General features: G+C 43.4%; 1 protein-coding gene across 4 annotated transcripts in view; it reads left to right on the forward strand.

The window, feature by feature from the left end:
• The window catches only part of RTTN (rotatin), a 116,168-nt gene extending 91,189 nt beyond the window's left edge, over positions 1–24,979 (forward strand). For 3 of the 4 annotated variants that reach the window (XM_055559764.1, XM_055559766.1, XM_055559765.1), the window contains 12 exons: positions 2,178–2,331; positions 3,382–3,519; positions 3,833–4,050; positions 4,592–4,697; positions 5,642–5,739; positions 7,427–7,504; positions 10,808–10,934; positions 12,007–12,209; positions 16,031–16,298; positions 22,271–22,374; positions 23,406–23,475; positions 24,606–24,979. In XM_055559764.1, coding sequence (XP_055415739.1) covers positions 2,178–2,331; positions 3,382–3,519; positions 3,833–4,050; positions 4,592–4,697; positions 5,642–5,739; positions 7,427–7,504; positions 10,808–10,934; positions 12,007–12,209; positions 16,031–16,298; positions 22,271–22,374; positions 23,406–23,475; positions 24,606–24,691 — 1,650 coding nt within the window. In that variant the 3' untranslated portion in view covers positions 24,692–24,979. Of the gene's footprint in view, positions 1–2,177; positions 2,332–3,381; positions 3,520–3,832; positions 4,051–4,591; positions 4,698–5,641; positions 5,740–7,426; positions 7,505–10,807; positions 10,935–11,930; positions 12,210–16,030; positions 16,299–22,270; positions 22,375–23,405; positions 23,476–24,605 lie in introns of those variants that run through there. The other variant, XM_055559767.1, reaches the window with a different exon arrangement.
• Positions 24,980–26,648: the final 1,669 nt, after the last annotated feature.

Genomic DNA, 26,648 nt, shown 5'->3' on the forward strand with positions numbered 1-26,648 from the left:
GACAGTGATGTGTGGCCTGAAGTGAGTGAGGAAGCCAGTCCATGGGGCCTTGCGGGGCCCCTGAGAGTTGCCCTATTCAGAAAACAGCACGGAGCGGCTGGAGCAGAGTCTGCGAGGCGGAGATGAGGCCAGAGCATCCAGAGCTCCGTGAAGGTGGAAGTGCCATTAGGGCCTGTTTTATAAAGGAAATGACGAGCCCAGAGACGGAGAGCTCGCCCAGGATGGCTCCCACAGTGAGAGGCAGGGCCAGGATTCCAGCCCGTGCAGGCTGCTTCTGGAATTCACAGTCTTACTCTTGCACTATGTGGCCTGTGTAGACTGACTGCTTCTTGCCTTTTTGTCCTTAATAAGATGGTTCATTCATTCCAGAAGACTCTGGAGTGTACACCCCACTATGTTGTGCTATAGGCCCTAGTGATGCCTCTGTGAACAGAGCCGGCATGCCCCTGCCCACAGAGCCTGGACCCTCGGAACGGAGACAGTAAACAGTGAATAACAGTTACAGGTTTTATCAGGTGGTGGCGGATATAAAGAATCGGCGAGGATGGGAGAGACCTCAGAAAAAGCCTCATCGAGGTGAGATGTGAGCAGAGCTGAGGAGACAGGCTGTGGTGGCGAGGCAGAGCATGCGGCGGAGCTCTGTGGGGGACAGAAACATGAGCTGCTGAAGCTGGGGGTCTCTTGGTTTGGCTTTTTTTTTTAAAGAGTTTCAAACATAAGAAAAAACTTACTTTATGAACTATCCTACAGGTAGCTGACTGCATCTTCGATATTGTAGTTCACAAGAGAATCTGACAGCTCAGGTGTTCTCGCTCAGGCTTCCTGCAGGCTCTCCCGTCCCATGGATTGTCTGTTCACGGTCGCACCGCACACGCAGAGGGCAGACTCACTGTAACTGCAGTGGTGTGGCCTAGCGAGGGGTCAGGAAGTACTTCACAGCGATAAGGAAATTAAATTTCACAAACTGCTTGCATTTCACCCGACAGGAAAAACGTAGAGCCACCTGTACTTTTATGTAAAATGTGTCCACAGATTAGATAAAGGGAGTACCTTTCATCCAGAGACGTAGGACAGAAGAACTCTTTGGAAGTAGTCTGACGCCATTCACCATAGAGGCACTTTATGTTGTTGTTCAGTTGCTAAGTTGTATCTGCATCTATTGCAATGCTGTGGACTATCGCCTGCCAGGCTCCTCTGTCCATGGGATTTTCCAGGCAAGAATACTGGAGTGGGTTGCCATTTGCTCCTCCAGGGGATCTTCCTGACCCAGGGAGCAAACATGTGTCTCCTGCATTGGCAGGTGGATTCTTTACTACTGAGTTACGAGGGAAGCCCTGTAGGTACTTACGCCTCAACAAATGTCTGGCAGTCCCTGACTCTTACAGTAACCTGGGAGGAAAAACTGTGAGTGTGTGTGTGTGCACACATGTACAAAAAGAGAGGCATCAGAATGTATCTGTGAAGTTCATTTCTATGCATTGTTGCATTGCCTGGGCATGGTGGAGAGAGAAGTCATCACAGTTTGTTCTTTCTTATTACATATCCAGAGAATTGTTTTTTCCCCCAATATTTTTGCCCATTAATACTTCTTATAGTATTAGTATCAAGCAACATTCCAAAGGTGGTTTATTGGTAATTTTAGGGAGGATTTAATTGTTCTTTTAAAACTAAGAATAGTATTTTTATGCTGAAGGATAGTTGAGGGCAAAATCAGACATGTTTTCATTTTCTTTGTAATGATCACTAGGCTGTTAGGCTGACTTCTCCTACCCCTCAATTGTACATCTTGAAGAATGTGTTATAATGTTTCTTTACAGAATTGTAGAGCTTTGGATTGCTTTTTTTGCTTCTTCCAGAATTTTGACTCCACAGTTTAGCTATTTGAAAACCATAAAGACTTTCTAAACTCTCTAAATAGAATTCAGAATTTGGCTTTGAAAACGATGTTTTGTTTGGTATAATTATAGTTGACACTGTTAATGTGACCGTTAGTGACATGCTTATGAGAAAAATAATGCTTTGTCTGCTGTGCGTTCATTTTAGGTCTTTCAAAATTATGATGAATATTTTATGACTTTTTATTAACTTGTATTATAAAGAAGAAGTGCCACTTCATCACTGAGATGGGCTTTTCGCATGATGCGCTCTGTTTTTATTGTATCTCCTCTTTCGGGCAGGTGTCCTTTCTCCTGGAATACTTGTCCTCCTTATCCCGGCTCCTGCAGTCATGTTTATTGGTGGATCCCGACCTTGTGATTCAGGATGAGCTTCTGAAACCTCTTATCCCAAACATCATCCGAGTTCTCACCCTATGCACCAAAGATATATTAGGTGAGCTTTATTTATTTTTAAATTAATTATTTTAATTGGAGGCTAATTACTTTACAATATTGTAGTGGTTTTTGCCATACATTGACATGAATCAACCATGGCTGTACATGTGTTCCCCAACCTGAACCCCCCTCCCACCTCCCTCCACAGTGAGCTTTATTTTTAATTTTTTTTTTTTTGGGGGGGTTTAGAAGGAAAGTAAATAATACTGAGGAAAAAGTCTTAACTTTGCACCAAGTATTCAGATCAAGGTCACATTTTGGGTTGGTCTTTGCTAGTGTTTTTGGAAGACTTTTCATAAAGTGTCTTACAGGTTGGATATTTTAAGTGGCTCCAGGAGACCATTTGAGGAAGTACGCAGTATAGTGAAGGGCCGTTCCCCTGTGCTGTCATTTTAAATGCGGGTAAAGTTCTTTATGTAATGTTAGAAAGTACAGTGAGTGTCAGGTGTTAATTATTCTTATAAACTATGGCTAAATAACAAGTATAAGCAAGTCCAGAATATAATATCAGAAATTACCAAAGGTCTGCTATTCTTAAAAAATATGCTCTAATGAAATGCTGAATATAGAGCTTAGTAATGGGGAAAACTAAAGCAATGTCACTTCTTTATCAAAATTAAAATATGATAGTTGTCTGAAAGAGTTTATAATGAAGTAATCATTCATTTGGTAATTCTCTTTGCCCCTTAGCTCATTCTTGTTTAGTCCTTTGCATTTATCGTTTTGCAGGTTTGGGGTCTGATAGGTGAAGTGGTTTACAATGTCCAGCAAAGGCAGTGTGCAGAGTCTCATCAGCACTGCATCACCCAGTGCTGGGGGAGCAGTAGTTACTTACATGCAAGTTTGACGAGTGGCAGTGATGTCCAATGAGCTAGCGAGGGTACACCATGCGTTCTCTATAGAGAATAGGGTGTGACCAACCCCAGGGAGCAAGAGGTGATTTTTACGTTAAGTGTAATGAAGTGTCTTGGTGAGGTTTATTTTTCAAAAGGCTCTTTTTCTTCTTTGTGTTAATAAGTCGAAACATTTTGATTGATGTTTTTTACAGATGTAGAGTTAACGTCAGCTTTTTATCAGACGTGGACTCATCTGTTCAACTTTCTGGCCGCACTGCTGAGGCGAGCTGGCCCTGCCTCTTTCCCATCTGTTACCATGGGTCTGGCCCGGTCCTGGGCAGCGGTGATCGGTAAGGAGATGGTCTTGCTGGGCTCAGGGTGTTTTTGCTTATAAAATTAAGATAATCCCTTATTTACTCACACTCACACATTCTTATAAACAGGAACCTATGTGAAAAGAACAAAATGAAAATGAAATCAATTTCTTGATCAATAGGTTGTCTTGGTACTATTTAATTTACCTTTAAACACTGCAGTTATTGTTGTGCTAATAAACTTCATTAGGATTAAAAAACATATAAACTTTGTTACTCAAATAAATTTGACTGACTTCTTTAATTTTGAAGATGTTTCCAGTCATTTACACATGAAACTGTCTTTCAGATACATTCTGCAGGTGTGCGCGTTTGTCTACCACAAGCCCCGCTCTGTACACCGCCAGCCTGCAGTTCCTTTCTGTTCTCTTGACCGAAGAAGCAAAAAGGCGTCTCCAGGATGAGGAGAAAACAAGCTTATGCCACAGTCCAACAGTGGCTTCACTTCTTGACAAAACCCAGGATAGTCAGAACTCTCTAGAGCGACTTACTGAAGTCATTCTTCAGGTTAGTGGTTTCTTGATTTTTTAAAATTTGGTTTAGTTTTTAAATTGACTTTCAGTCTTGGTCTTGTAAGAATTTTATTCAGTCATTCGAATTAAAAAATAATGCTTATTACGACCATTTAAATAATAGAAGAAAGGAATTTGATAATCATTCTCCAATTCTTCTGTTTTCTAAGAGGCCTTTTAAATAAATTACATGTGTGTGTGTGTGTGTGTGTGTGTGTGTGTGTGTGTGTGTATATATTCCTCTGTGAATTTGATTAAGTGCTTAAACTTGCTGTATGTTAATATTCAACCTAGCTTTTTTCTTTAGAGGTGAGTCTTTGAGAATGCTTTTCGGTCTTCTCTGTATTATAAATTTCTTATTCAGTCTCATCCACACAGAACATTCTCAAATCTTAATGATTTATCAAATTGTAGTGAATTTCATGAGGTAGTTGAAAACTAACGATAGCTCTTAAGTAGAATGCATCTTTTCATTCACAAGTGTTTGCTCCAGCCTAAGTTTTTCTCGAAGGCAGTTTGATTTGCATTCTTTGCAGTGCTATGAAGGAAAAACCTCCAAAGATGTCCTGAAGAGGGTCGCTGCGAACGCACTGATGTCGCTTCTGGCCGTCAGCAGAAGAGCACAGAGACACGCGCTGAAGGGTGAGCCACCTGACGCCTCAGCTGTTTTTAATGTGTATATTTTACTGCCTGTTTATTTTAGGTGTAAAGAACTTAAAATCTTAGTGTCACTAAAAAGAGTAATTTTCTTCCCCCTATACAGAAAGATAGTAAACATGCTTTGCTTTTTAAAAAAATTTCTGTTGCATTCCATAGTTTTATTTGCAAAGCAGAAATAGGGACACCGATGTAGAGAACAAACGTGTGGATACCAAGGGAGGGCGGAGGGTGGGAAGAACTGGGAGACGGGACTGACACACGTATACTACCAGGGAGGACCAGCTGCATGGCACAGGGAGTGCCCCTCAGCCCTCTGTGGTGGCCTAAATGGGGAGGAAGTCCAGACACGCATTTCTTTTAAAATAAGATTACACATGTGGACTACTGTTTGTGTAATGAGTCTTTCTCTAGAGAATCTATTAAATCTTAGAGAAGTTTTATAACGTAACATATCACTCAGTTTCATGATAATCACATGTTAACCACAAGCACATATTGCACACACAAAGAAAACATTTAGTTTCGATAGGAATAACAACCGTATTAGATGAGCCTATATTTTCATATCAATTTCCCTCTGAAGTGTTGTAATTTCTCATCCAGATTCAGGGAACACAGGTGTTTGACATGAAAGAGAATATCAAGTCCACTAATTTCATTTGTAACTTTGCTACTGAAACGCCACATGCCTCCAACATAGATGAGATGTGCAAAGAGTAGTAATAAGTTAAAAACAAGTGGGTTTTAGCATTGTAGTTCTCTTGTGTTTTTATCTTCTTGTTAATTAATGTCTCACTGAAAATGTGAAAATAGAATTGGTCAGAAACAGAAAATATCACTTTTTTGAGAAATTTGATTGTTGTATATAGTTTTAACTTATTTGGAAATAAAGTATCTTTCTTACTGTTTTGGACGTTGTCTTTCAGCCCATCTTGTAGACAGCTGCGTGGAGCAGATGAAGCACATTCATGCACAGCTGAACCTGGGTTCTCTGAAGCCGGGGAGGGCAGCGCTGAAGAAAAAGGTCACTGAGTTCTCAGACTCTGGGAGGCAGGGGTGACCATTTCTCGAGTCCTTGTGCTCATAAATGACACCCATGTTTGGTTGAAGTGAGTGTTTTAGAGGAAAGGTACAGCCACATAAATTAATGGGATTTCTGCATTAGCAGGTTTATGTTGGGATTTATTTGTGTGTGTGTGTGTGTGTGTGACCTTATTTCTCACTTGAAGATCTTTAAGTGAGATTTATATAATATGTTGTTGTTTTAAGCCTTTTGGGATGTGTAAGATACATTTTTATTCTACAGAAAGAATATCTTTCATAGGTTCACTAGAAATAGAATAACTTACTAAGTGTTTTCTATATGGCAGGCACTGTTCTGAACACTTCATGTTTATTAACCACTTTTCACTCATGACAATAATCATAGAACCAGTAATGGGTAAAGCCAATGTTTGCCCCGTGTCTGTGCAGTTGCAGAACTGGTATTCCTAGTATCAGTTCATTTCCTTTGGTGACTCTCAGTGTCTCTTTTTAGCACTGAGTCTGCTGGACTCATGACAAGCTGCATGTTCACTGTCAACTTGATGTAACATAGGTTTTTAAGAAAACTGTATTTTATATTGCAATAACTTTGGTTTATAACATTATATCAGTTTCATCTGTACTACATGATATCTGTTTCTGTGTATACTATACCTACTCATCACCAAAAATTTAGTTTCCATCCATCACCAAACAGCTGACTCCCTCTACCACTTTTGCCCTCCCCCTCAACCCTTCTTTCCTGGTCACCACTCCTCTGGTCTCTGTGTCTATGTGGTTTTTTGTTTTTTGGGTCTAGTTTGGTTTGTTCATTTATTTTTGTTTTTTGTTTTTTTAAATATTCCACATATGAGTATAATCATGTAGCACTTGTCTTTCTCTGTCTGACTTATTTAACTTAGCATAATACCCTCAAAATTCATCCCTGTTGTTGCAGATTGCAAGATTTTTTTTTTGTGGCATTCCATTGTATACATACACCACATTTTTTTAATCCATCATCTGTCAATAGTCCTTTAGATTATTTCCATATCTCAACTATTGCAAATAACAGTTTTTATATAATAGCAGTGGTTAATAATAATAATTATGGTTAAAAAGATCTGCCACAAAAGCTTATTGAGGAAATGAAGATGTGTGTGTATTTATAAACATATCTACATATCTAAGACCATTATTACAGCAGTCTGTGTAATGACTTGTTTCTACTGCATCTAATAAGAGAACAAGAAAAAGCCTTATTAAATAATTTTATTGGTCTAGGTGCTTATATGTTTGTCAGTTTCTTTTCTTGCCTCTTTTCCTTTTTCCTCTTGTGCAAAGGGCCTTTGCCTCATCATTGAGAAAGTTAGCCAACACCTGATACGATTGAAAACCAGCCAGTATGTGCTTTACTTTATTGAGATGAAGTATGGAGCTTATCATATATCTCAGTCCCTCTGTGCCTTATAGAACAGAAATAGCTTTTTTGTGGTGGGTGTGCTTCTCGAGATGTGGTCATCTTTCAGAGATCGTTAGGCTGTCAGTCCCCTCCAAGCCGTGGTGGTCGGGCCACAGAAAGAGCATAGCTGTGGTGTCTGGTGACCCAAGGGAGAAGGAACTATTGTATGCAAAAGTGGAATATGCCATTGTTGTTCACATCTTTCAACTGCTTTTTGTTTAAACAGGAGGATGGTTTTATTAAAGAATTAAGCATTGCCATGCAGCTCCTAAGAAACTGTCTTTATCAGAATGAAGAATGTAAAGTAAGTAGACTCCTTCTCAGTTTTGAAAGCAGTGCTGTTATGGAACAGTTTAAATTTCATATGAGATAATTAGGGCAACTGGAAAGCTCTTTGAAGTTTCCTTAGATGCACAGTTGATTGGTTCATAAGCTCAGCGTTGATTTCAGAAAAGAACGCACCTAATCTTACCGTTGTTCGTCAGCCTGGATGACATTTCTTGTTCGTGTCAGCATTTTAACTTTATTCCTGAAACTTTGACTTCAGGCATCTAAAGCAAACTTGAGTCTCTTTTTTCCTACTGTTAGCCATTTCATTTCATTTTTTTTTTTTTTAATTTTAAGATGGTGTGAATGGCCGTGTATGTTTTCTAGGCAGGATTTTTTTCTGCCTAGGCAGTTGTCAGACACTTCTCCATGGGGAGGTGTCTGTATGCACAGGAAAGAAGATGAGGATGTCTCCTGCTTCAGAGGAGAGATGGTATTGCTGTGTTGATGTCAGGCAGGTTCTTTAGTCCCAGCTCCGCCGCTCGCGGGACCCCTGGCGCAGCCCCTCTGTCGGGACCCTGAGATGTTTTGCTGTGTCTGTGAGCATTGGTGCTGTCATTCCACACAGCCATCGGGGCTCTTGCACAGAACACAGTGTCTGGAACACTTTGATTTGCTCTGTCAGTGATGGGACATTTCTGAAGCACTAACCTCCACACAGAATCACTGTGGAAAATGATTAAGTCAAAGATAACTTAAGCAAGCTTTCTTTTAAAAAAATTTTTTCCTACCTCTTTTTAAACTTTTTATTTTGTATTGGGGCATAGCTGATTCACAGTGTTGTGATAATTTCAGATGAACAGCGAGGGGACTCAGCCATATGTATACCTGTATCCAGTTCTCCCCCAGACTCCCCTCCCATCCAGGCTGCCATATCACATTGAGCAGAGTTCCATGTGCTATACAGTATTACCTCTTTCATGATTTTACTTGTGATAAAACTGGAAAAATATACTATATCTTAGAAAATGAACATTTGGAGCACATATTCCTTAAGCCATATAAAATAATTTACTCAGGACACATGCCTAACAGTTTACATTTCAAAACAATTTCATGGGAATTAAGTATTGATATGTTTCATTAGTAATGTCACTTACTAAATTTGCTGGTGTCCTTGCAACTGGATGCAGTTAGTGTTCATCCATGACACGTCACTCAGGCAGTACTCTGGCACACTTCCCAGGTAGCATCTGCCTGTAGATTCACGAGATGCTGGCCTGGGTACTGGGTATAAATGTAGTGCTCACATTTGTAACACATTAGCCAGCTATGAAAGTGTAATCTCTGAACAGGTCAAAGCACGTGTGCATTTCCAAGTTGCTTAATAACAAATAAGTCCAAAGAAGAGTATTCAGATGACTCTTGAGGATAAATGTAGTTCTGTGGGACAGAGAGCCTTAATTTCTTTTCCTGTTCCAACTGACCTGAGGGGTGTCACACACTCCCAGTACTAAGTGTTGGTCACTCTCGTGGTGACTCAGCAAGTCCTCTATGCCCATGCCACCCTGATGTCGGTAAACGTGTGACAACGAGGAGCTTTCACACTGGGACAAGCCCAGGGCTGGGGAGGGCGATGGACTGAGGGTTAGAGGTGGGGAACGGTGCTGGTCAGGCAAGAGGTGACGAGGAGAACGGGGAGGGAGGGGTGGACTTGATGAAGACATGTGGAACGACTTCCAGGCTCAAGTGTAACATAGGCGTGAGTCACTGAGCAGAATGTAGCTGTGAGTGATGCTCACGTGGGGTGTGCCCATCTGTGGGACATCGGGGTGGAAAACGGCTGGCAGTCAGTGGATCATGTGGGCCTGGGGCTTTGACTGGGGGGTCTTAGGAGTTAGCGCTGGATAGAGGTGTTTGTAGTCGTGACTGTTGTTGAAATTTCCCAGTAGAGTACGTAGTGAAAGCCTAGGTCATATCCTCGGAAAATTCAACTATTTAAAAATGAGACTGAATAAGGAGTGCTGGAGAGTTTGGAGGTAATAAAGGATAGAAGGGCTGCATGGAAATGAAGAAGAAAGAGCCTTTAATAGATGCCACAGTGCCTGAGGGTTTCACAGCTACAAAGGTAGGAACAATTTTACCAGCATCATCAGTTCAGAAAAGAAATTGGAGATTAAATAATGGTTGGGAAATGACAGCAAGAAGCTCGCTTATGAAGAGCATCATTTATAATTGAGAATATGTAGCTGTAAAGGAAGCTAGCCTATATGTTGACTTCTTCTAACAGGTAGTGCTTAAGTATAGACAGAAGTGAGCAAATCGAGGATGAGTTATTAAAGAGAGGAAGAAACGACCTCCTAGATGGACTTAGAGCCCTGAGGAGGCAGCGGGCTCTTTCCAGGACACAGATGGACGGATCAGTGCTGCCAGAAGAGGGACTCCGGGTCCTCCCTGCCAGGCGGGAAGGAGGGGTGGGAGGAGACCCAGATGAGCCATGTGGAGTCGAGGAGGAGCTCATCCCTGCCTGGCTCTGTCTTCTCCGCGAAACAGCAAATGTGGTCATCCACTGCGGTCGTGGGGCTGCCCTCCAGGCTCGTGGAGAGTGGGGAGCAAGGGGAACAGCGTTGGGAACAACTCGCCTCTCTCTTCCTCCATGAAGTTGTGAGGGCATTGAACGAACGCCCACGTGTGTGTGCATGCGTGGGTCTACAAACCGCCTAGTCAGTCTGTTCATGAAGAAATTGCTGCATTTGCTGCCAATAGTTATATTTTATCCATAATACTGTCCCAGTGATCTTCATAATAAAAACTGAGTTCCTTAAGAATTATTGAGATAGCATAATATTTTGACTGGATTTTGCCATATTCAACTCATTTAAAAGCAGTGATCTTCTGATCTATCTGGCCACACACATTAGGTATGTATGTGCACACAGGAGAAGAGCAGGCGGGGAGGACTCAGAGTTGATCAGCATGTTTCCTTAACCAGAGAATCCCTTTTCTTAACTGTATCACAGCATTTGCAAGGGCTCATTCAGTGCTGTAAGATATTACTGTCTTGCTTAATGTATGTGTTCAGAAGCTGTTTTTCTACATTTCTTACCTGAGTTGCATATCGTGGTCACCCAGTGTTGGAGGGAATTCCTGAGACTGTGGGGCTCATGGTCAGGGTATTCCTGGTTGCAGGGTGCTGAACCTGTCCACAGGATTCTGTTCTCCAATCAGAACAAAATGAATTTTGTTTTTGTCTCCTGTGTTGGTGCAGATTTTCTGGCTTTGATTTTTGTTTATCTTTTCATTATTCCGACTAACTCCGCCTGCCTCTTTTCCCGCACAGGGGGCAGCTCTGGATGCTCACCTGGTCCCCGTCCTGCACGCTCTCTGGCCTTGGCTCTTGATGGATGACTCACTGATGCAGGTTGCGCTGCAGCTGCTTTGTGTCTACACCGCAAATTTCCCAAATGGTAAACTGAGCCCGATGCTGCCTTTCAGTAAAATACTAAAGTACTAGTGTTGTTAAGGTAGAAAAATGAATGTACATTTTGAAGTGTTTCTTCCACTTATTTTGAGGGTGTGTTGGTTAGAGGTATGCTTTCCTGTAGGGATTATAAGAGTGAATGGTTTGATGAGATAGAAGAATCATCAGACAGCTCAGGGCATAGAGGGAGAAACTGTCCTGATGATACCGCAGGAGAACACTGGATTTAATAGAATTGGGAGAGGGAAAAGTGTGATGGAAGACCTTAAAAACCAGGTATAGGTTAAGCTGTTACAGATTCTAGAGCAGGAGGCTGGTGTGATGACAGGTGGTCCTGGCGTCGGGTGGCTTGGTGACAGTTGATGTCACTGGGGTGCCTTTTTTTCTAATGCCTCTGACAGGCGTTTTATTGAGCGCCTCCCATGGGCCCTGTTGTTAGTGGCCGACAGCTGAGAGTGAGAAAGGCAGGCAGGTGACGACTTGGGAAGGGAGGAGAAACTGTGAAAAACAGTCTCTGAGTAAAAGAAAGGAAAGTGGGGGCCTGTGGGCAGTATGCATTTCCTGTGTAAACTCAGGGGCACAGAGTTGAGGTTTAAGCCAGCAAGTCTGGGGTTCGCCTGCTTTTTCTAGCAACATGCAGCAGCTCAGCAGTTGGCTTTTCCAAATATCAAGAGACAGAAGGGACCAGAACTGGGGACAGTGCACAGCCCGTCTCATCACTGCTGTGCTGAGCGCGGCTTACTCCTCAGAGTCTGACCTTGGCCTCCGCTCTGGAGCTGCCCGTCCTGGTGGCATTTGTCCTCCCCCTGCCCCCGCCCCGGATTATCGTGTTCCTTGATTTTTTCCTTCTGTAAAATGGAGGCAGGAGCCACAGTGCTTTCAGTGCTTTATTGAGATCGCCAGCCCCTCAGTCCATTAGGTCGCCAGCACCGGCCTTTAGGGCAATTGCAGTTGACAGGTTAATGACCGAGTCCTTCCACAGACGGCTGAGCTCACCACTCAGGTGGTTGAACCAAAGTGTGAAGCTGAGCCCCTTGTGACAGCTGCTGTTTTTGAAGGCTGCAGTTCCCTCTGTTGGTCAAGTTATGGACAGCGTCCTGTTCAGGCCGCACACCGAGGGGCCCCCGGCAGCTCCCTGATGCTGTGTATCCTGAAGATGGCGTCCCAGGTGCCTCCAGAGAACACGGCTGTTCAGCAGGCACTGTTCATGATTCTTTCAAACCTGGCCTTGTCTCATGACTGCAAAGGGGTAATTCAGAAAGTGAGTATTACACTTGCCTTCCTATCATAAAAAAGAGACTCCGTAAAATACCTTTCCAACCCAGGACATGTGTGAAAAGTCTAGAATTCAGTTTTTAGGGAAACTTATTATGATTTCAAACATTTTATTTTAAAGGATTGTAAAGAGATTAGAAGGGTTCACTTTGTTTAAAGCCTGTTGATACATGAAAAGTGATGGAAACTAGAATATGACTCTGTCGTTTCCTTTTAATTTATCTTCTTAGCTTTTGGATTGTATTTTCTTGCTCTCAAAAATGATAGTTTTAGAAAGACAGCTGTCTTACGTCTGTCAGAGATCATAAGAGTAATATGTTCTGTGCTTAGTCGCTCTGTCGTGTCTGACTCTTTGTGATCCCTTGGATTGTAGCCCACCAGGCTCCTCTGTCAATGGGGATTCTCCAGGCAGGAGTACTGGAGTGGGTTGCCATCCTCCTTCAGGGGATCTTCCCAAACCAGGGATCGAACCTGGGTCTCCCTCATTTCAGGCAGATTCTTTACTGTCTGAGCCACAAGGGAATCCCAAAAGTAATATATTGGTCTTAAAACAGACCAAATTGAGAAGTAACAATTTCAGTTCAGTTGACATTGTCAAATGATTTTTGAAATTGCGGCCCTTTTTCCCCAGGTTAGACCTAACTTCTTTAGACACAGGTGAGTTTTCAGTCCTCTGGGACTCCTGTGCCAAAACTTGAATTCTAATCACTGGTTTTAACTTAGGGCACTTTAAAGGAGGCTGACTGGTTTAAACAAAATCTACTACACATGTTCAGTTAGACTGTATTTAGATGTATATAAACAGAATCCCTAGTTTGAAAGATCCCTAAAATCTGATTATGAACAGGTTATTGTTACTTAATAGTACACAGGCATTTGAGTGTTTCTGTTTCATTTACATGAAGGCCAAGATAAATTGAAAAAGTTGACAGCTCTCATAAGAATTGAGCCCCCTTTTCCTCTATTGTATCATCACCCCAACCACCCCCCTCAAAAAAAAAAAAAATACACTTTGAGTACAATCTCTAAATAAAGAGCCTTACTAAAGAAAGATCTTTTCTCAGTGATATGTTGTGCTAACTCACTCAGCATTGGTTCATGAGTCTCGTTGATCATTTTCAATTTTGCAGTCCAGCTGACATCATCGTGGTATCTTGAAATCAGCCATGGTGGGAACGTTCACTCCATGCAAATTGAGGACCTCCTGCTTCAGCCTCAGCTGTTTATTTCCTAGCACATGGCTGGATATCTGGTCGAGTGTGTGTATGTGTGTATGACTATCCTGGATTGAGTTTTTGTGGTTGCCGTCCTTCCACATGTGTGAAAGCGCAGCCTGGGGGTGAGGGGACAGTGCTTTCTGCCACTTCCTTATGGACAGCATGTTGGTAGGAAGTGAAGTAGGAATTTCCAAGTGGAACATAAGCACTACTCTCGGATCTGACATGTGACTGACTGGTGCTTATTTTCAGTTTCATCACTTAAAAAATGTTTAGGTTAAACAAAATGCTTTCTAAAGTATTTCAACTCCCAATCTCTGATCTGGCTGCTAACTTCAGCGTATTCTGATATCAGTGCGATCAGGCTCCACTCCAGGTAATGGCCAGTGAGGTTGTTTTCCCTCTGCTGCTCTGTCATGACGAGCCCTAGACACTTGCAGTTACCCGTCCCCTAACTCTTGTTTTGGAGAAGGCAATGACACCCCACTCCAGTACTCTTGCCTGGAAAATCCCATGGACGGAGGAGCCTGGTAGGCTGCTGTCCATGGGGTCGCGAAGAGTCGGACATGACTGAGCAACTTCACTTTCACTTTTCACTTTCATGCACTGGAGGAGGAAATGGCAACCCACTCCAGTGTTCTTGCCTGGAGAATCCCAGGGACGGGGGAGCCTGGCGGGCTGCCGTCCATGGGGTCGCACAGAGTTGGACACGACTGAAGTGACTTAGCAGCAGCAGCAGCAATAACTTGTTTAGTTACCAGAAAATGTCACAAATGCTGTTATACAATTAAGATTCTAAAATATCCGTCTACCATGGCATATTTCTTTGCATCCTAATCAGTGTGGGAAGTCGTCTGAAAAGGTCTTCCTGTGTGTGTGTGCATGCTCAGTCTCTGAGTCGTGTCTAACTCTTTGCGACTCCATGGACTGTAGCCCTCCGGGCTCCTCTGTCCATGGGATTCTCCAGGCAAGAATACTAGCGTGGGTTGCCATTTCCAACTCCAGGGGATCTTCCTGACCCAGGGATTGAACCTGCATCTCTGGTGTCTCCTGCATTGGCCAGTGGGTTCTTCACAAGTCTTTAGACCCAGCAGAAAGAGGGAATACCCAGAGCCTATTTGCGATTTAAGACTCTGCTGTGTATTTTATCACCGTTGTCAGCTCCAGGTCTCCAAGGTCACGGCAGAGCCTGGCTGAATGGGAAAGGCAAGGGGTGAATCTAACCAGCCCTCGTTTGGGTGAGAGGGGAGCAGACGTGAGTGATAGCTGCAGGACAGCATGGGGTGTATGTAGTTTGACCGTTTCCTTGGTGCTTGGGTAGGGTGGCTAAGGCTCCTGTTGCTTGTTTTGTTCTCACAGTCAGAGTCCTTTTACATAAAAGTGCTAAATTTATTTTATAGATTCAAGCCAAAATCTTGATGTAGGTATAGAGAAGGCAATGGCACCCCACTCCAGTGCTCTTGCTTGGAGGATCCCATGGACAGGGGAGCCTGGTAGGCTGCAGTCTAGGGGGTCGCGGAGAGTCGGATATGACTGAGCGACTTCACTTTCACCTTTCACTTTCATGCATTGGAGAAGGAAATGGCAACCCACTCCAGTGTTCTTGCCTGGAGAATCCCAGGGATGGCGGAGCCTGGCGGGCTGCCGTCTATGGGGTCACACAGAGTCGGACACGACTGAAGCGACTTAGCAGCAGCAGCAGGTGTAGAGGAACCCAAGAAATAAGCCCGAGTAGATTGTTAAACAGGAAGAGACATGGGTGTCCTGGAGAGTTGTGAAAGTTAATGTTCCTATTTCTGTACCCTGATCAAAATGCTCGTCTGACTGGTTCCCATGCTGGCCCAGGCTGCTTCTTGATGACACCTTTATGCTTTCTTTCCTGTTGCATATAGATTATTCTAGGCAGTAAGTCACTGTCTTTCACATAGTCCAGGGTTTGGTGCGGTTTATGGAAGGGGTTTTATTTGGAGGTTGAAATGACTCTTACAGTTAAGTACTGGAGCTTTCTTTGCTCTAAGTTTACAAGAATGACATGTAGCCATGAGAAATCTTCAGTGATGATAAGCGGCTGGATAAAGTAGGTATAATATATATCCACAGATTTAAAAAAAAAAACCACTTGTAGCTATAAAGATTCAAATATCCTTGGTAGTACCACAGTTATTAACTGGTGTCCAAGACTGACTGGGGTTTTGTTTCTTTCTCCTCCCTGTAGGATAGCTCTCAATGAGTAGCAAAATTGCCAGAAGGCAGACAGGAAGAGAAAAACCCAAGATGCCCGAAACAGTCCCCAAACTGAATGATCAATCCTAAATAACTGAGTTGACTAGTTGCTTTATCCATCGTCAAGGATTGATTAGTAGGAATTAAAATTTGAGCACTATTTTGTTCTCCTTTACTTTTTCACTTCTACTTGGAAACAGTGTCGATGGAGTATTGGGAAGGTATTGGGAGGAAGGAGAAATTAAAGTTTCTTTAATTTAAAGGAAAACGAGCAGAATGCTGGTTAATTGATCTCTGTGGGACTCAGAAAGTAATTCTGAAAGACTCAGGGAGAAAGTAAAGTAATGTTCTCCGCATTTATCCACAGAGTAACTTCCTGCAGAACTTTCTGTCTCTGACGTTGCCAAAAGGGGGAAACAAACATCTGAGTAACCTGAGCGTGCTCTGGCTGAAGCTGCTGCTGAACATGTCCTTCGAAGAAGACGGGCAGCAGGTGATCCTGCGGCTGGACGGCTGTCTAGACCTGCTCACGGAGATGAGCAGGTTCAAGCATAAGAGCAGCCTCTCCATCCCCCTTCTTATTTTCCATAACATCTGCTTCAGTCCTGCCAACAAGCCCAAGATCCTGGCTAATGGTGAGTCTTCTCCTCGTGCACTGCACGAATCCATTGATACACATGCTTATCCACACAGCGTTCTGTTCAGGTTAAAACAGAGTAGTTTTATAGACAATCCGCCTGGTTGTCATTCAGCACCAGCCATGTTCAAGGTTCTGCTGGAGGCGGAGGCTGTGGGAATGGATAGGGCATGACTCCCGCCCGGTGTTCACAGGTCATCGCACGAGGGCCACACTGGGTGCAGGAGGCAGCTCCTGGGAGAGTTTGGGCCCCTCCTTCCCCCGGTCCAGCCTCCCGGTCCTCTGACTCTTGAGCTTTTGGGCAGGCACGGCCCCGCCCTTGGAGCCTTTCCAGATGGCCTGTCAGCGTGGTTGGTGCTCCCCATGCCCGTCTCCTGCCTCCCCCACCCTCTTTCTCTCTGCCTCCTTTCCCGGTTTTATTTTCCTCTGGAGAGTCACCACCAGCTGATACGCTGTGTGTTCAGTGTACATCCGTGCATTCCTCCTGTGCCCGCACTAGAGCAGAATGTCTCATGAGTCAGGTGGTTTCTGTCTCTTTCGCTGTGTGTACCCGGGGCAGCTCTGATCGTGCCCATCACGAGTGGGCCCCCGGGGGGCACGTGAGATGGAGCGAGTGACCAGGCCGCAGAGTTGAGGACCCGCGAGCGCATGGTGACAGGAGCCCCACAGCGACCTCACTCTGCCCTCGGGACAGAGGGAGGCGAGGATCAGTGAGGACTCAGAAATTCTGAAACAGGAGAAATGGAGCGCTGTTTCTGCAGCCATACGCTGTTCCTGTGAGGATTGTGTGATTTCAGGTTTTATAAGGGGATGTGTTATCACGAGAGAAAAAAAATAGAGGGGAGGTGGACTCTAGACCGCATGTATCCGATGCTGGATGCCACACCCTCGGGTGCTGCTTCTCTGGGTCCAGTTTCTTCATCTGCAAAAGAACCCCTTCTTTCTGACTTTGGTAGAAATCAGTTTTAACACATCAAGTGTCCAGCCCTGTCTATGGAATGTGGTAGGTGCTCCAGATGTATTAATTCTCTTTTCTTTTCATGTCTTCCACTTAATCTTTTCTTAGACGTGTTTTTCTACGAAACACGGTATTTCCCAAGTGGAAAACTGATTACATTATTGTGTATAGTCATGATTCTATTTTTCTGATGATAATTATTGAATTGTTAGAAATTCAGGGAAAGATTCTAGAAGCTCGGCCAGCCTTTAACTCACCTGAATTAACTGTCACCTGCTTCCCGGAGAGGGATTGACGGGAGTGTCGGTGGCTTTGTTTCCCCGGTCTCTCCCTCCCTCACTGTGCCCCCCTGTCCTCACGTTGCTGAGATGACGGTGGCGGTAGGATCCTGCCTCATGGGACGCAAGAGCCTCTGGGAGGTGCCTGCCCCGCTCCGCGGTCGCCTGGTAGCATCACCTTTTTCAGGATACGTTTCTTCTTTGGGGATCAAAGACATTTCTTCTTTGCATTTTTGTTTTTGAGAAGGTCAGGAAGATCTGAAGGAGAGAAGCCTGCATCTTCCGTTTCTGGATTACTCAGGATTTATTTTTAAGCATTTCACTTGCATCAGCAGTGTTCTCTCTCCTCCATGAGCTTGAAGAAGGAGCCTCCCCAGCCCCACAGACGTGAGATGAGGGGCCTCCAAGGTGGCTGGGAGGCAGTGACCGTGCAGTTTCTCCGTGACGTGTCCCAGGCGCGGCCTCCATTTCCACCTGGGGATCCAGAGGAAGGAAGGCGCTTGGCTGAGTCACGCAGCTGGAAGGTCTTCCCGGCAAGGCCACGTGACTCTGATCAGCAGCAGCCAACATCCAGTTTAGGTTTAGGTGGTCTGGAGTGGAGTGGGCAGTGGGCTCGACCGCTGTGTGAACAGATCCAGAGGGTGCCTTGTTTCTGGTCATGTCGGACCAGATCTCCTCTGAGCAAAACAAAAACATGCCAGGTAAAATATATTAAAATTCACCTTAAAAAAAATCAAATAACTGAAGATAGTGGGAAACTTCCAGGCCAACTTTGATCGGCAGTCTGTGCCCAGGACGGTAAGAAGTCTGGAGAAGTCTCTTCCACTCCAAGGACGTTGGCCAGCCAGTGTGCTCGGGCTTTGGTCCACGAGTGCCAAATGGGAAGGGGATGGTCCTCAGGGACAGACTCTCTCAAGCCTTATGGGCCATCCTGCAGATACTAAGCTGGAATCTCAAAGAGCTCACCTCTTAGAAAAAGGTAAAAGTGAAATTGGCTCAGTCGAGTCTGACTTTTCGTGACAGCATGGACTGTACCGTCCATGGAATTCTTCAGGCCAGAATACTGGAGTGGTAGCCTTTCCCTTCTCCAGGGGAATCTTGCTAACCCAGGGATCGAACCCACATCTCCTTCATTGCAGGTGGATTCTTTACCAGCTGAGCCACAAAGGAAGAAGGTGAATCAGAATTAAATAGGTGCCCTGAGCCTCATCCAGGCAATGATAAAGAAAAACAGGCGCCGCACAGACCGCCCCTCACAGCTCTTCAGCCCACAGACACACGGACAGTGGCCCATGAGCTTGGTGGGAGCTGCTCCTCAGTTGCACTGCCCTCTAACGGGCGGAGGACAGGTTCATCCTAGGCCTCAGGGAACCTCCACAAACACTTTTTCAGAAGCATCAGCCAATTCACAGTTAAAGGTGACCAGGCATGTCAGGGGAGAAGGCAATGGCACCCCACTCCAGTACTCTTGCCTGGAGAATCCCATGGACGGAGGAGCCTGGTGGGCTGCAGTCCATGGGGTCACTAAGAGTCGGACACGACTGAGCAGCTTCACTTTCACTTTTCACTTTCATGCACTGGAGAAGGAAATGGCAACCCACTCCAGTGTTCTTGCCTGGAGAATCCCAGGGACGGCGGAGCCTGGTGGGCTGCCGTCTATGGGGTCGCACAGAGTCGGACACAACTGAAGCGACTTAGCAGCAGCAGCAGCAGCAGGCATGTCAGGGAAATGACAGCATGAAAGAGCAACAGCAACAGCAGGGGCAGAACACCAGCTTACCTGCCTGGACTTCAGATGTAGGAATTGTGAAACACAGATTTGAAAACAACTTTAGTGATGCTGCATTTAGATAAGTAAACAACAAGCTTGAAAGTATTTGCAGGGAATGAGAAACTAAAAAATTGAAAGATGTGAAGAAAGAACCAAACAGAACTTCACTATTGAGGATAATGTCAGCCCCTTACAGGTGTTTAAGTGTAAATTAATTAAGATATGCAATTCATTTATCACACTTAGCTGCAGGTGGCTGTTGGCTATCTTATTAGACTGCAGATATATAAATATTTCCATCCTTGTGGGAAGTTCTGTTGGACAGGAGACTGTTACAGAACTTCAATAGCCAAAATTAAAAATTCAGTATACATGTCTGGCAGCAAGTTGGGTGTAGTGGAGGAGAAAATTTAAGCATTCAAAGATAGATCAGGAAACAATTTCCAGAATGTAGCACAGAGAGCTAAAAAAAGATGAAAAAGGATTAAAGAATAAAGGGTTAAGGAAAAAAAAAGGCTAAGTGACAGAGTAGACATACTGGGGCAGTCTGATTGCATGTGCATTGAAGTCCTCATAGAAAAGGGGAAGTGAGAGAAAGTGTTTGAGGCAGTGATCACTAAACATTTCAAGAACTGTTTTCATCAGACACTAATCCACAGATCCAGGAGACTCAGATAATTCCAAGCAGATAAGTAAAAATAAGAGATTATCTATATGTTTCTGTGAGAGTTCATGGCCTACCTCTTGGTTAAACTTAAAAATGTTTTATATGCTTTTTGTGTGTGTGCATGTTATATTTCACAGTAAAACAATTTTTTTTTAACTACTTTCATTATCAGAGGGGGCACTACATGAATTGTCCTGTATATGTACTTTCTTTTAAAAATGTAAGCGATAGTAACTGGTCAGAGGAGTTGTATCAGCTTACATAGACCACGGGTTATATGTTCTGAGGGCTTGCTGCGAAGTGTGAAAACGCCCCTGGCTGGTACTCCCATGGAGAACACAGAATCAGCCTCCCAGTTGATGCTGTTCCCTAAGAGTCTGCCACGCATCACCTCCCATGATGAATTTCATCATCTGAAATGACCTCCCATGATGAATTTCACCAGAGAGCTATTTATGTAGGCTGGCTCCTGTAGGTTATGGTACAGGAGAAGCAGAGAGCACAGAGCAGGTGGTCAAGCAGGAGGGGGTGGGTGATGGGAAGGTTGCAGCGCCCACACCTGCCTTCCTCTCTGTCTGTCCCTTTACTGCACAGAGTTCACTTTATGGAGCAGCTTTTTATTTATTTTTTCCTATAGAAGATTTTAAATTTCTTAAAATTTCTTAAAAAATTCTAGATCAGATCAGATCAGTCGCTCAGTCGTGTCCGACTCTTTGTGACCCCATGAATCGCAGCACGCCAGGCCTCCCTGTCCATCACCAACTCCCGGAGTTCACCCAGACTCACGTCCATCGAGTCAGTGATGCCATCCAGCCATCTCATCCTCTGTCGTCCCCTTCTCCTCCTGCCCCCAATCCCTCCCGGCATCAGAGTCTTTTCCAATGAGTCAACTCTTTGCATGAGGTGGCCAAAGTACTGAAGTTTCAGCTTTAGCATTATTCCTTCCAAAGAAATCCCAGGGCTGATCTCCTGCAGAATGGACTGGTTGGATCTCCTTGCAGTCCAAGGGACTCTCAAGAGTCTTCTCCAACACCACAGTTCAAAAGCATCAATTCTTCTGTGCTCAGCCTTCTTCACAGTCCAACTCTCACATCCATACATGACCACAGGAAAAACCGTAGCCTTGACTAGACGAACCTTTGTTGGCAAAGTAATGTCTCTGCTTTTGAATATGCTGTCTAGGTTTGTCACAACTTTCCTTCCAAGGAGTAAGTGTCTTTTAATTTCATGGCTGCAGTCACCATCTGCAGTGATTTTGGAGCCCAGAAAAATAAAGTCTGACACTGTTTCCACTGTTTCCCCATCTATTTCCCATGAAGTGATGGGACCAGATGCCATGATCTTCGTTTTCTGAATGTTGAGCTTTAAGCCAACTTTTGCACTCTCCACTTTCACCTTCATCAAGAGGCTTTCTTGTTTGCTTTCATTATGGTACCTTTCATCCAGCTAGAGTTTATTGAGCCCTTACAGTAAACTTGCACTGTGGATATTCGCCAGTGAGCAGATTCCACACAGACTCTGCCCTCAGTCATGCACAGGGAGAGAGTTCCCAGTAACAAGTGTTTCACCCCTAAGAATGCATTATGTCTTAAAAATCACTCATTTTAGAGGGAAAATAATTTGATAGAGTTAAGTAATAAAATGGGTTCATGTATTGCTCTGAAACTCTTGGACAGTCTACTTGGGGCTAGACGTCTCTACTTTAAAAGGAGGAGGCTGCTGCAGATAATCTGTAAGTCTTGATTCCATACTCTGGCTAGCTTTGCTCAAAGAGGGTGTATCTTATATGTTGTTATATCTTTAAATAACCTCACATACCTACACACAAAAATACCTTTGAAATGTTTAATCTTTTCTTAAAAGGCTTAGCTAATATGGTATTTCTTGATTTTTTTTTTATAGCAGCCCTTGCTATTGATATGTTCGTATAATGGCTTTATAATTTATCTTAAGAGCAAGTTCTGTTTTCCTGCATGTAAAAATGTCAGCTATGATCAAAGAGTTCATTAATAAACTCATTGTGTAATTGCTTATTTCTGCCCTCTCGTCTTTGGAGGGGTGGCTTCATTGAATTAGGGATGAAAAAGTTAAGCATCCACGGCTTCTGTGGTTCTGCGCCTGTTCTAAAAATAGTTTGTTTTAGGGTTGTCCTCCCACATAATCACATGATGTAAAAGATTGTTTTTGCCAACTTTGTATGTATTGGATGGGTGAAAAGTGGCTATCTTTGACTAGTCTGAGATTTGATACTACTGTCTGGGTCTGACCCTTTCTTTTTTTGTGTGTTTATTATTAGAGAAAGTCATTAGTGTGCTCGCTGCCTGTCTGGAAAGTGAGAATCAAAACGCTCAGAGGATTGGAGCAGCCGCACTGTGGGCTCTCATTCACAATTACCAGAAGGTCAGTTGTTAAAATCATTGTCCCTGGGGGGCAAACGCCAAGCTTCTCGGGGTATCAGAGGAGTGTCAGCAAGAAAAAAAAAGTCAAAGACAGTGTTGCCTTTGTGCGTTCAAACCATTAGTAAACCATTGGTTGAAATCTCTCATGTTACCATTTCCATAGGAGGCGCCTCAGTCCCAAGTGTTTCTCTTATGTGAATTCTCCCTTGTTAATAGAACTAGATTTGCCATACTCATGCAGTGTTAGTATGAATCATTTTTCCTAAAAGATGTGTCCAGGAGAAATTCATCTTGACATCCAGCCAGACAGTGAATTTTTATCCAATTGTGGGATTCGCTTTTCTCCCAGACATGTCATTGCTGAGCTTTGAAGTCAGCTCACTTCTCACAGGGCCAGCCCTGTTAGAATGGCAGGCAGGTTCTCTGGCCTCAGCTCTCCTGATGGCAGACATCTTACTCCTCAGAGAGATAGCTGCATGTCCCTGGCTGCTAGGTGGTGACCAGCAGGCGGGTCCCCGAGTGGTGCTCAGGCAGCTGGGCGGCCCTGGTCAGTGGGCTGCCCTCCCTGCTGGCTGGGTCAGTGCACAGGGGGACAGAGGCCACTCTTGTCCCCGGCACCCCTGACCCCCAGGGCCCAGGACACGCTCGGGCATTTTGAAGTCCCTCAAAAAATACGTGAGCAACTGACGAACTGCTCATATTCCATATTGTTGATCTGAAATCTGAGGCTTGAGGGAATAATGAAGCACTGAAACTAAGATTGCATAGCTGAAAGTAGCAGATTGAGATTGGGGGAGAGGTGGGGGAAGGGGAGGAAAGGAAGAGCACGGGACAGCAGAGGAAGAACCTGGTTACACGGGGAGGGGAGTGGGTGGCACAGCGGGACGGACCGGCTTCTCTGGTGCTTCCTTCTCTTCTGCAGTGTCTTGTTGAATACTGTAGTCCACAAGTGCGGAGTTAGTACTGTGCCGTCCTGATTCTTAAGCACATGGGACTAAACCTGATTGATGGATGGCTCTGTATTATCTCTAGGCAAAAACAACTTTGAAAAATCCATCAATAAAAAGAAGAGTGGAAGAAGCATATTCCTTAGCAAAGAAAAGTAAGTTTTATTATTAAAGAGATTATAGTTAAACTTGAAATCTATATAGACTTCCCTGATTAATGAAATATTTGGACAGTTCACAGCAGAATGGCAGTTTCCTACACTGATGTTTTACACTGACGTCTGAGGAGCTTTTTTGTGAAAGCATTGTGAGGAAGCAGACTTCTTTGTGAAGGCATTGTAAAGTGGGCCAGTATTTGATCCATGGTTTTCACTGTAAATATTTTTTTTCAGTAATAAAATACTGTAATAGGTGAGAATATTTGAGACATAGTAGTTTCTTAAGACATGTCAGTGGTCTTTCTCTCAGTCATTTTTTCTTCTTGTACCAAATTTCTTTCTGCCAGTGGCTACCACTGCTGCAGTGTGTTCTCAGGTGATAAGAATTGGGCCCAATTAAAATTGACCTTGAACAGAAAACTTTGATCCAACGTCAGGGAGCTGAATTACAGTCTTCCAAGAATAGATTCCATTGTCCCTGCACGCACTCAGCCCTGTGATGTGATCATGGTATGAGGCAGGGTTTTCCTTTCGAAGGGCATTTTTCATTTTAAGTGACACCAGTTTTCAACAAGCTTTATTCTCTAAACCTTTTTTCTGTTAAGACACTGAACTGTGTCTTTCCCGTACTATTCTGTGTCTATTGGTTATTGATTTGTGTTTCTATAAAGTGCGATTTTTTTTTTTTTGGTGGTAAGTGGTTTGATTGTGGGGGTTTGGCTTTTTTTTCCCCCTTTGGTTTTTTTCCTAGCTGTGACCATGAGTGTCTGTCGGTAGTGAATAACTGAGTTATGTATTAGGGATGGTACATAAAAAAGCAAGACATTCATTTGGGCTTATAGGTAGTGAGTGTCCTATAATATAGCCCTATGGGGCTATATTATTTTTTGTTTATATTCTTTGGCTAAACTATTAACTAAAGATAAATTTTACAGTGTCGTAATTTTTAGAATGTATTTTGAATATTAAATTTAAAACTGTTCTTACAGTGCTAGCGCATCAAGGATTGAAATAGAACTGGAAGCCCCACACAGTTCTGTCCACATAGGCTAGCGTGTGTCTGCCGCTCAGTGCAGTGCTGAAGTTTAATAAACTTGCTCTTCTGTGCTCTGATCTTTCTGTCTCAGCTTTCTCAGACTCAGAAGAAACCCCTCTAAGTGCCTATTATTTGAAATGTCTTGAAAACCTTGTGCAGCAGCTTAACTCTTCATGAACGCCCTGGGGTGCTCTGCCCCGAAGCAGGCGGCCACTGGACAGGTGAGCCAGCCTTGAAGCAAGTTGTGTGTAGACCCATCCCGAAGACATGCTAAGCCTCCGCAACAAAAGGTGTGGAGTCCTGGGAACACAAGCAGTCTTACCTTTTTCTATACAATGTGTTTTGTAAAAATCTTATTTATCAGTTATTTAATAAAATATTTTTAGTAACTGAAAATTGACTAACAATTTCTGCTTGCAGGCTTTTATCAGTCTCATGAATATAAATTTTAGGAATGGAAAGAAGACATTGTGTTCTGATCTTTTTTTAAAAAAAACATTGTATGTAAAATTTGGCTCTTGTCAATACAAATCCTTGTTTTTCAAAACATACACATCAGTGAATGGATATTTGTAGTAAATGTGTTTAGTTTGGTGAGTAGCTTATTTTTGCAATTTTTAGTAATATTAACTCCTTTCCATATGATTTATAAATGTGTTATATTTTATTATTTTCACCTTTCAACTTCTGAAACGCTGTATAGTAAAAAACAAAAAAAAAAAGGAAGAAGTGGAATATATGGTCATTTACACCTGGATTCAAATTCTGTCTCAGCTCAGAACATCATGAAGAAAAAGAATGTGAGAAATCTAATAGGACCAACTCTGTTGAGGTCTCTGGACATAACTCGTAACCAACATGTAGTTCTTAACTCAGAACTTAAGGTCAGGAGTTCCCTGGTGGTCCACCGGTTAGGACTTGGCACTTCCAACCGTTGTGGCCTGGGTTCAGTCCCTGGTTGGGGAACTAAGATCCTGCAAACCACATGCAGGGGGGAAAAAAGAGAACTTCAGATGTAGTCACTTTCAGCAGTTTTCCCGACACTTTTGAAATTAAGAAGAGAAAATTTTGTCTAAGAAAAGAAAAATAAAAGCAGAAATACATAGATGTATGTGTGTATATACGCATCTCTTTGTATACACACATATACCTCACATGTACGTGATTTGATGATGATGATTTAGTCACTAAGTCGTGTCTGACTCTTGCGACCCCATGGACTGTATAGCCTGCCAGGCTCCTCTGTTCATGGGAATTCTCCAGGAAAGAATACTGGAGTGGGTTGCCATTTCCTTCTCCATCACGTGTACATACACACTCATTATTTAGGAAACTGTTTTCTAAATAAATTAAGGTTAACAAGAAAAAAAGAACTTTTTTTTTTTTTTTACTAAGTGCTGTTAGCAAATTGCTATCATTAATAAAATAAACCATGTAATGTTATTTAAGCTGGAAGCATGGGGACAAAATATATGTTAAATACTGAGATAGAAGCAGATAAATTTGTAGTGTCTGAAAATTATTGATTAGAGATCTGAGAAGTAGATCTCAGAAGTTCAGAAGTTTCCAGGCAGCCCAAATTAATTTGAAGCAATGGACATGGCAATATTCTGAAAAATTCTAAGAGCAGGAACCTTAGGAATTATTTCTTCCTTTTTGCCCGATTTCTTATATTTATGTCATTTTTGGGGTATTACCTTTTAATTCCTCACTGATGAATGATAAAATGGATTTCTTTGTAACTTCATTTAAAGAACTTCTTCCAGTGTGTCAGGCACTATTCTCAGAATGTTTATCATTCAATCTGTCTTCCTCTAAAATACTGCCGTTGTTCCTAGGTTGGAGGTGAGTGAATGGAGTCGGCTTGATGGCTCGTCTGTGGCTGGTGGAGAGTGCAGGTGAGGTTGGAGCCCAGGATAACTGTTGACTAGCCTGGGGGTTCCAACCACTGTGCTCTGCCCCCCCTGCTTCTTCTCCCTCTCATTGATATCCCTGTCTTTGTGTTTGGATCTTATAGATAACTTCCATTTTTTTCTACAAAAGTCGGGTTTCTTCAGGGAAGTCATCACTCCCTTTATGGTTCATTGGTTGATTGAGTCACATCTCAGGGTTTGCTTTGCTTCATGTCCTTGAA

Source organism: Bubalus kerabau, chromosome 21 (genome assembly GCF_029407905.1).
Source record: "Bubalus kerabau isolate K-KA32 ecotype Philippines breed swamp buffalo chromosome 21, PCC_UOA_SB_1v2, whole genome shotgun sequence".
Lineage (NCBI taxonomy): Eukaryota > Metazoa > Chordata > Mammalia > Artiodactyla > Bovidae > Bubalus > Bubalus kerabau.